Source organism: Carassius auratus, chromosome 24 (genome assembly GCF_003368295.1).
Source record: "Carassius auratus strain Wakin chromosome 24, ASM336829v1, whole genome shotgun sequence".
NCBI lineage: Eukaryota > Metazoa > Chordata > Actinopteri > Cypriniformes > Cyprinidae > Carassius > Carassius auratus.
The window spans coordinates 23,068,839-23,079,209 of NC_039266.1; the positions used below are offsets into that span (position 1 = coordinate 23,068,839).

Here is a 10,371-nt window from a genome sequence, read left to right on the forward strand (position 1 = left end):
ACTAATATGTACCCAAAACTGAAATTAAACCTAAATAACAATATTATAATATAAAAAATAAATAAACTAAAACTACATAACTACTAACTAGAATGAACTAAATTAAAATTAAAAGAAAAATACATTAAACCTGAACAGCAATATATATATGTATATATTTTTTTTTTTACAAAAGCATATAAAAATAGAAAAAGTAAAAGAAAAAAAAAAAGAAAAAAAATGTAATTGGAAATATTAATAGAAATGATAACAGTATAACACAACGCTAATGAACCAGCAAGCGTTCAGATCAGTTCCTACAGATGAGATGAGTTCAGGACGACACTGGATCCAGCTGGTCAGTGCTTAATGAGTCAGACTACAGCTGATGTTACTGATGTCAGGAGACGCTCACAAACCTGTCGTCCTCCTCCTCCTCCTCCTCTTCCTCCTGCTCGTCTGGACACTGGCGTTTGGTCACAGGGATGAAGGAGATCTGCTTCTCTGCTCCGAGCCGGTCAGGAAGCACCACCTCCTTCTTCATGTTCATGTCAGAATACGGGCAACCGAAGGCACTGAGGGACAGAGACCACAGGTGTGTTCTCTCACAGTTCTGAACTGAATCTCAGTACATTTACGAATCAAGATTCTCTCGTTTCATTACTGGATGAATCAGTGTTTTTGAACAAATCTCTTGAATGAATGACTCCAAGACTAATAAAGGATGCACACACAGGAATTGATGGGTGGAACTGAAATCTTACATTTACAACAAGATTCCTGACCCTAAGAAACTGATTCTGAATTGATTTTCGATCCCCAACCCTAGATTTGTTTAATTTGGAGAATGTTTAGATCATATTCATATTAGATCATATGTGTTTACACACAGTCAGAAAATATCAATGATCAATATAACCATTTACTAAAACCCAAACCATTAAAAATGTGTTATTGAGGAAAAAATAACATTGACTAAAATATGAAAACTTATTTAGAAATGTATAAAATATAAAAACATTTGCAAAAGCAACAATTCAAATTTTAATTTATATTTTTAATTACATTTTTACATTTAACTTCATGTGTTAAAATAACTAAAACTGAAATAAAAATGTATAAAAACTATACAGGCACATACAAAAAAATAAAGAATATATATTTTATTAAAATATTAATAATAATAAGTGCACCTAGTATAAATTATTAAAAGTATCTAAATTATACTAAGAGTTAAATCTGTTTACTGCATTGAGATAATATTTTTTATTAATATTGTGAATTTGTTTTATGTTAACATTTTCCATTTTCATTTTAATTTTAGTCATTTTCCTGGGGTTTTGTAATTTTTGTATTTGTTTTAAATAAATGTCTATATAGTTATAATATTTAATGTTTTATTTTATTAAAATCTGAAGAGTTTATTGCTTTATTTCAGTCAGCATTTTTTATTGTCACAATACATTTAAAAAAAGGGATTCATTTTAGCTTCAGTTTTACTTTTAGTTAACAACAACAATCCTGCTGAAATAATACAATAAATAAATAAAGAAATAATGCAAGTAACTGAAAACTTGATCATATTAAATGTTCAATCCTCATCCAGATATATGAACAGAAGTTACTATTATTATTAGTAGTAGTTACTTTATATACAATTAGAATTGCACAAGTTGATCTATAATGAAGTATAACTGTCTTGCTCCGTGTAATCAGAAGTGGCTTTCTAGAAAAAGCTGAACCCTTTCACTAATATTTGGGAATATTTTGGGCTCGTCTATGATTTGTTTGTGAGCAAAAAAGCAAAGAAATCCTTCAGCATTCAGCACAGAACTTAATACACAAAGGGTTAATTCTACAATCTGGCCGTAAGATTGTTTTCAGAAGCTGAATCTGAAGCACCATTCAGGAATATTTACACTGTTCAGACATGAATATATTTATGAAACATGAGTCATGCATTCAACCAATTTGTTCAAACAGCTGATGACAGCAGGATGTTCAGGTGCATCCGAGCGTCTCACCTGTGGTGTCCGGTGTATTTTGCTCCTTTGATGTGACCGATGCCCCTGCAGCCCGGGGTCGGACACACACCCTGCGTCACAGAGCTCTTCACATCTGACAGCCCTGAGTGAGCTGCAGAAAACACACACACACACACACACACACACACACACACACATTGAGCTCAGCTTGCAGTAGAAAGGTACTCGCTAGTCCTCTAGTGAGCAGCAGCTATTTCAGTTCATCACACTCACACGCACACAAGCACACACACACACTCACTCACACACGATAATAGCACGTCATACATCATGCTAAACACAGTAAAACTTCCCATCTTTCAGGTCAGGCCAGTAATTCATCATGTGTGTGGCATAATGGGAACATACACACACACACACACACCACACACAGACACACAGACACACACACACACACACACACACACACACACACTCCAGCTGCTATAAAAAGCGCTTGCATAAGAGCATCATTGAGAAATATGTCTTGCCAAGATTGAACCTTTTCTTTTGTTGTTGCTTCAAATAAACATTAACTGAAAGGCAATTATTTGTTTTACTACAAAACTACAAAAGTTCACCATAGGTGGAAGAGTGTGTGTGTGTGTGTGTGTGTGTGTGCACGTGTGTGTGTGTGTGAGAGTGTGTGTGTATGTGTGTGTGTGTGTGTGTGTGAGTGTGTGTGTGTGTGTGTGTGTAGGAGTGTGAGTGTGTGTGAGTGTGTGCGTACGTGTGTGTGTGTGTATGTGTGTGTGTGTATGAGTGTGTGTGTGAGTGTGTGTGTGTGAGTGTGTGTGTGTGTGTGAGTGTGTGTGTGTGTGTGTGTGTGTGTGTGAGAGTGTGTGTGTGAGAGTGTGTGTGTGAGAGTGTGTGTGTGAGAGTGTGTGTGTGTCTGTGCGTGTGTGAGTGTGTGTGTGTGTGAGTGCGTGTGTGTGTGTGTGTGTGTGCGTGTGTGTGAGTGTGTGTTTGTGAGTGTATGTGTGTGAGTGTGTGAGTGTGTGAGTGTGTGTGTGTGTGTGTGTGTCTGTCTGTGCGTGTGTGTGTGTGCGTGTGTGTGTGTGAGTGTGTGTGTGTCTGTCTGTGCGTGTGTGTCTGTGCGTGTGTGTGTGTGTGTGTGTGTGTATGTGTGTGAGTTAGTGTGTGTCTGTGCGTGTGTGTGTCTGTGCGTGTGTGAGTGTGTGTGTGTGTGTGTGTGAGTGTGTGTGAGTGTGTGTGTGTGTGTGAGTGTGTGTGTGTGTGTGTGAGTGTGTGTGTGAGTGTGTGTGAGTGTGTGTGTGAGTGTGTGTGAGTGTGTGTGTGTGTGAGTGTGTGTGTGTGAGTGTGTGTGTGTGTGAGTGTGTGTGTGTGAGTGTGTGTGAGTGTGTGTGTGTGTGTGAGTGTGTGTGTGTGAGTGTGTGTGTGCGTGTGTGAGTGTGTGTGTGTGTGTGTGTGTGAGTGTGTGTGTGTGTCTGTCTGTGTGTGTGTGTGTACGTGTGTGAGTGTGTGTGTGTGTGTGTGTGAGTGTGTGTGTCTGTACGTGTGTGAGTGTGTGTGTGTGTGTGTCTGTCTGTGTGTGTGTGTGTGACTCACCGAGCGGTGGCGGTTCGAGTGGGTGACCCGTCCTGGAGCACCAGCCCACAGGGTGAAGATCAGGATGGTCTGAGTCCACCCAGAAATCAAACTTCTCATGCCAGCCGTCGAAATGCACCTGAGCAACAACAGATCAGCGTTCATCAGAGCACTCACACACTGCTTCTGAATCAGTGATTGAATTATTTAACATCACTTTATTTAAAGGTGTCCTTGTCACACGTTACATTGTACTTACTGTTATAATAATACATTATGCATAGTTACATTAAAGTAACACCCCTATAAAGCAACTACATGTAGTTCAATAATAACACTCAGTACTTCACAGTAACAAGGACACCTTAAAATAAAGTGAAACCACTTCCTGTCTTCACAGATAGAAGTATAGACACTGTGCTTCATAGGTCAGATCATCATATTCTTCTGATTTCTGAAGATCATGTGACACACAGAAAACAGATGATTGGACATCACGAATATCTAGTCAAAACACAGTCTGACATCACGAGATCACGTGACTCAAGTAAAGACTAGAGAGGGGTACACCTAAACACCATCAGGTCTAAGGTTGTTTCCTTGAGTAACTCAAAGCCTGCAGGTGACTGGGAGCTGAACTCTTCCTCACTTTGACTCTGTGGTCTTCGGTGTCGGTGATGGTGGCCACACGGATCAGCATTGGGTTCCTTCTGTCCACCGCCTCCAGCTTCATGTGCGTCTGGAAGCCGTGTGGAGATCTCTGCAGGAACACACATCTATTACAGCTCCTCACTGACGGACTCTTCAAACAGAGCAAGACTCACTCATCTCCACACACAAGAGTTATCAAGAGAAAGTCTCAGAACCTGACGCCTTGTGATTCTGGAGACTCTGGGAAGGACACAGTTCTGGGAAATAGAGACTGAATGGATCCTGATGGTTTTACACCTAATTCTTCACATTCATTCTTAATTCTTTAGTGTGTTTCTTCTCCACCTGTTTTTTTACATTTAGTAGATGCTTTTATACAAATTAGAACAATAGATGCACTTTTAAAAAAACATATTTATTTTATTAATTTAATTTTAGTAATTTAATTAAATTTTTTTTATTATTATATATTTTTATATATTTATTATTTATTTTCTTTTAAGCACTTTTTCATTTTTCTGCTTTTCACTATCAAATGGTCATGTCTTAACTTTGCAATTTCTGTATTGCATTAATGTTGAATATTTTTCACGGGTTATTTAATAAGAGTTAAAGCTCTTTACATCAGTAAAAGAAAACATGTCTAATAGTTGTGCACCCCTGAATATCAGCCAACAGAGGCTTGTTCTATCACTGCTCTTCTGTAATCTGCTGAACGCCTGAAGGTAATGTAATGAAGTGTAATGAAGCGTGTGTCACCTCACTGAAGGCTTGACTGGGTGCCGCAGAAGCACCGGTGTCCTCCATGTATTCCTCCCAGACGAAGTGCTCAGGGTTCGGGTGTCCTACAACAAAAAGTCAAGAGTTTGTTCTTCCAGATGTAAAGAAGACGAGGAGGGTTTAACGTGTGATCTGAAACACTCTCAGATCCACGACGGGATGAAGAGAGAGAGTCACTCTGAACACATGAGGAGCATGTCTCTCACCCTGAGGAGCTGTGAGCGGCCGGCCGTGGTCCTGACACCAGCCCACCGGGTGAATGTAGGGACTGCTGGCGTCACACCTGAGGAACACACAACACCTTAAGTTGACATTTGTGCTTATTTTTTATATTATTTGGATTTTAGTATATTTTCGAATGTGCATTTTTCATTTAAATGTTTTTGTGTTTTATTTGAATTTCAGTAAATTTATTATGTGCTTTTGTCATTTTCATTTATTTGTATTTTATTTGAATTTTAGTAAATGTCTTACGTGTATTTGCCATTCTTATTTATTTTTATTAATTATTTGTATTTGTTTATTTTATTCTACTTTAAGTTATCTCTTATGTACTTTTTAATTTTTATTATTTAATTTCAGTTTTTAGTGTTTTAGTACTTTATGTTCATATTAAGATTTTATTTTTTATTTCCACTTTAGTCTTAGTTAAGGTTTAATTTTATTTATTTCCAGTTATGAATTTCAGTGAATTAAAATAAACTTTAACATTAATAACTTTTATTTATGTATATACTACTACATATTTTCATTGAATTAGATTTTATTTTTATATTTTTAAAGTTTCATTTTGATTATATTTGTAGTTATTTTTAAATGTGTAAAAATTTTTGGTAAGTATCTTTATTTATCTTTAATTTATTTTAACAAGCATTTTATTCTTGTTATTTATATTATTCTATCTTATTTATAAGTTTTTTTTAAACGTAAGTTTATATTTGATTTCAGCTTGTTTAATTTCAAACTGCTGTATTAACTTCATCCCACATGCCCATGTTACTGTAGTATTATTTATATAACATTACATCATTAATTATAAATATATTGAATTTGCTTTTATTTTTTTCAGGTTTAATTTTAATTTGAGTTACTTTTGCAACTCAAATTATTTTTGTAGTTTTTATTTCTAAAAATATAAAAATATTTCCACATTTGAAATCTTCACTTTTTATTTCAGTTTTAGCTTTATTAATTCATTCACTGAGGATTTTTTTTCTTTTATTTCTTTTGCAGTGGAAGCAGTGATGCAGGGATTGTTTCTCCATTATTTCAGCATAAAGCACCTGAGTGTATGACAGAGCGTGTGTGTGTGTGTGTGTGTGTGCAGTGTGTATATCTGCTGAGCGTGTGACTGTTCTTCCACACACACACACACACACACACACACACACACACAGTAATAACACTCTCTCAGACTTGGATCCATCTACACACATCTCTGTGTTTCACCTCATCTCATGAGCAGATCCCAGACGCAGTGCGTTGTGTAAACACACACACACACACACACACACACACACGACACGCATCACACAAACAAACAGGAATCAGTCAGGCATCATAAACACTCCTCACAGAAGCAGGGGGATATTAATGCGCTACTATTAATGTGCGTGAGAGATGATGACGATGATGATGAAGATCGGAGGATCCAGTCACAGCCTCCACAGAACACCACACACACTTCTGTTACATCACACCTCCTTTAAATCATCATCGTTATCTGGGATCTCTCTTCTGTCATCAACCTCTCGCTCCTTATATATTCATATATTCATTAGGGGTTTGCATATTTGGGGACCTGACCAAAGCAGATGAGCATTCTGGGTAACCATGCATTTACTGGGGTCAGCACACAGAGAAGTAGGGTAGGTTAGTTAGTGCTGGTCACCAGTAGTCGTAGGTGTCGTCCCAGTTGTCGAAGTTGCACTAGGAAGCGCTGGTCCACGATGTCGGCGATGCTGGCCACACACACCAGACACGGGTTCTTACGGTCCACCGCCTCCAGCTTCATGCCCACCTCAAACAGCGAGGCGCTCGACCCCTGCGAGGAGAAACTGCTGGTTAGGGACACACACAGCATCTCTAGAACAGAGTCTAGTGCAGAGTGATGCGATACAATGACTCCTTACAAACGGAACTGATCACGTAACTCAGTTACTATTTATGGTAAGTAATGCGTTATGTTACTTTTGAGTTACTCTTTAAATCCAGGAAGTGCTTGCTTGTTGGTTTTTAATATGAAAAGTTCTTCTTTTACAAATGTTTCAGCCCAAAAGTAAAGTGAATGTAACTCCAGGTCTGTACAGTAGAGGGCGCCGCTCAAACTAGTCACATGACGAATATAAGGCAGGAGAAGAAAGTCATATTCAGCAATAACTCAATATAAAACACAAATGTGTCATGTGACTCCTGATCTCTGTCACCATGACAACACCAGAGCTGTCACTCAACACAGGAGAAACAAAGTAACGCACGGATTTCCTTCTAAATCAAGTCATGCGTTACTTTACTAGATACTTTTAATCTGATTTGCACTCCTTTGCAAGGCTAGTGATGAGGGCCTTACGCTGGATCTGAAGAGGTTCTCCGGTGCCGCTTGAGCGTTACAGGCCTCCAGATATTTCTCCCAGTTAAACTCGTTCAGTTTGTAACCTGAGCACACAAAATACAGAAGAGATCAACCAGAAAGATGACGACACTAAACACATCCGGGTCACATTCCACCTTAAAATCTTAAGGAATAATATTTCACAAAGAAGTTGACATTTATATATAATAATTAAAGACATTTCTCAAAGTGAGATGATCTGCTTGATCACTGCAAGAGTTTTACTGACAGTATTAAACAAATTCATAAAATGATCAAATAAACAAACAGTGAGTATTTATTTAAATCAGAATAAGCTGAAAAATACACAACAAATGATGCGATTATTATTATTATTATTATTATTTTTTCAGAAAAACATCTGACCAGATGTTTGAGAAGAAACACATCAAACTGAACTGTTCTTCTTCTTCTTATAATTATCTGGTATATAAATCTGTCTAGTTTTCTTCTCATCTTGTGGTGAATCCAGACATCTCCTGGACGGTTCTCTTCTTCTGGCTCATGTTTGACTCACACACCTTTGGGTGGATGGAGTGTGTGTCCCGTCGCCTCGCTCCATCCTGCCGGTTTGATGTCCGGAGAGTCAGCGTTTACCCAGAAGTCATAGCACTCGGAAGTAACCATCGATGTGGAGCCGCAGACGGAAGCCGATCACCTTCAACAACAACGACAGGAATCTCAATCTCTATCAGACACGTCCACATGACGCTAAACTCACCAGCAACACTCCAAACAAGCTCAGAAACACAAAAATGATCCGATTCCATTCATTTTGACACATTTCTGCATCGCAGCAATGCATTCTGGGGACATCCATTCCTCCTCTCTGAAGAATTACATGTGCATTTGCTTTTTGTTCAGAATTTAAAGCCATTAAATAAAGCATATACAAACATCATCAAAACCAAAGTGCATTAAAAAAAGAGAATGCATATTTAATAAAAATAAAAAACTTTATTAAAAAAACTTGATTAGACTTTACTCGAAGCTGTTATGCTTAACGCATTATAAAGGTATAATGTAAAGCATCATATTTTATATAAGTTACTGTAACCAAAGATAAATACATTATAATATTAAAGCTGCAAGCAGCGATGAACGGCGCCCTCGCACCCGGGCTCACCGCCATCGTGTGGCTTTTAGTAAAAAGGTGAACGTTGAAGAAATATGCATTTAATGTCCTAATTATAAGTTGAATATATCAAAGTATTCCCATATAATGTGCCAATCTTCCTGTTTGCCAGCAGGTGGCGCTATCATTATAATGGAATATTGGTCTTCAGATGTGATCAGGCAAGGACTTTTATCAAACATGTGAAGTTTGGGGAAGATTGAACATTTTATGCTTGAGTTACAACAACTTCTCTTGCTGTGGCAAGACATCAAATTTTGTCATGGCGCCATGGAAACACCCTTTAACAAAAACTCAAGATCTCCAAAAGTTAACATTGCACAGGCGTTTAGATTAGACTGACCACAAAATATTGTTAATCTCAAAAAAATTATAGGAGCAGTTTGTCGCAGCCTAAAACATGTCACTTCCTGTTGCCAGCAGGTGGAGCTATTACTATAACTGAATATGGGCATGTAGATCTGTTAAGGGCAGAAGTCTTAACTAACATGTGAAGTTTGGCGCAGATTGGACATTGTATGTCTGGAGTTACAGCAACTTCCTTTTCATCGCAATATATCAAAATTTGTCAGGCCGCCCATGGACACGTCCTTTAACGAAACCTCAAGATCTTCGCAATTTAACAATGCAAAGGCCTTTAGATTACCACTGACCAAGTTTGGTGAAGATCTGAAATAAATCTCTAGGAGGAGTTAGTTAGAAGTACAACCCCTGAAAATGGCAAAAAACAAACACCAATTTTGCAGAGAAAATTCTAAATAACTGACTTCCTGTTGGGGATTCGGATTCGTACCAAGAGACTTTTCTGTAGGTATTGGTGTGGTACATGTGTGTACGATTTTTGTACATGTACGTGAAACATAGCTCGAGGCACACTCCGTTGAAAAGTGATATGCACTCCCGTTGAAGTGTATAGGTGGCGCTATCGAGCCATTTTGCCACACCCAATGGAATATTTGTCTTCATATGTGTTCAGGGCCAGGACCTTATCACACACGTGAAGTTTGGGGAAGATCGGACATTTATTGCCTGAGTTATAACATCTTTTATTCCCATGGCAAGACATCGAACTTCGTCACGGCGCCATGGACACGCTTTTAACAAAAACTCAAGATCTTCACAACTAAACATCACACCAGGTCTTTAGATTAGACTGATCACAAAAAAGACATTGATGTCATAAATTTCTAGAAATAGTCTGTCACAGTGTAAAATATGTCACTTCCCTGTTTGCCAACAGGTGGCGCTATGACTATAACTGAATATGAGCATGGTCGATCTGTTCAGGTCAAGAGTCTCATCCAACATGTGAAGTTTGGGGCAGATTGGACATTGTATGTCTGAGTAACATTCAACTTTCTTTTTTAATGGCGAAACATCGAAATTTGTCAGGCCGCCATGGACACGCCCTTTAACGGAAACTCAAGTCCTTCACAATTTAACATCGCAAGTGGCTTTAGATTACACTGACCAAGTTTGGTGTTGATCTGAATAAAATCTCTAGGAGGAGTTCGTTAAAGTACAACCCCTGAAAATGGCAAAAACAACACCAATTTTGAAGGGTAATTCAAAATAACCGACTCCTGTTGGGATTTTGGATTTCGTACCAAAGGACTTTTTTTGTAGATATTGGTGAGTTACAT

The 10,371-nt window shown here is 38.0% G+C and overlaps 1 protein-coding gene and 1 pseudogene across 2 annotated transcripts in view; one reads left to right on the forward strand and one right to left on the reverse strand.

Moving 5' to 3' along the window:
• Positions 1-7,637, reverse strand: part of LOC113042676 (lethal(3)malignant brain tumor-like protein 4) — a 34,454-nt gene extending 26,817 nt beyond the window's left edge. For both annotated transcript variants that reach the window (XR_003275608.1, XM_026201694.1), the window contains exons 1-8: positions 7,552-7,637; positions 6,874-7,026; positions 5,189-5,265; positions 4,962-5,047; positions 4,201-4,311; positions 3,573-3,690; positions 2,004-2,115; positions 399-554 (exon numbers count right to left, since the gene is read on the reverse strand). Coding sequence is in view for 1 of the 2 variants with exons in the window: in XM_026201694.1 (XP_026057479.1) it covers positions 399-554; positions 2,004-2,115; positions 3,573-3,690; positions 4,201-4,311; positions 4,962-5,009 (545 nt within the window). In the remaining variant the exon portion in view is untranslated. The remainder of the gene's footprint in view (positions 1-398; positions 555-2,003; positions 2,116-3,572; positions 3,691-4,200; positions 4,312-4,961; positions 5,048-5,188; positions 5,266-6,873; positions 7,027-7,551) is intronic.
• LOC113042671 (receptor-type tyrosine-protein phosphatase mu-like) overlaps positions 1-10,371 on the forward strand; it is a 673,064-nt pseudogene that overhangs the window by 567,110 nt on the left and 95,583 nt on the right.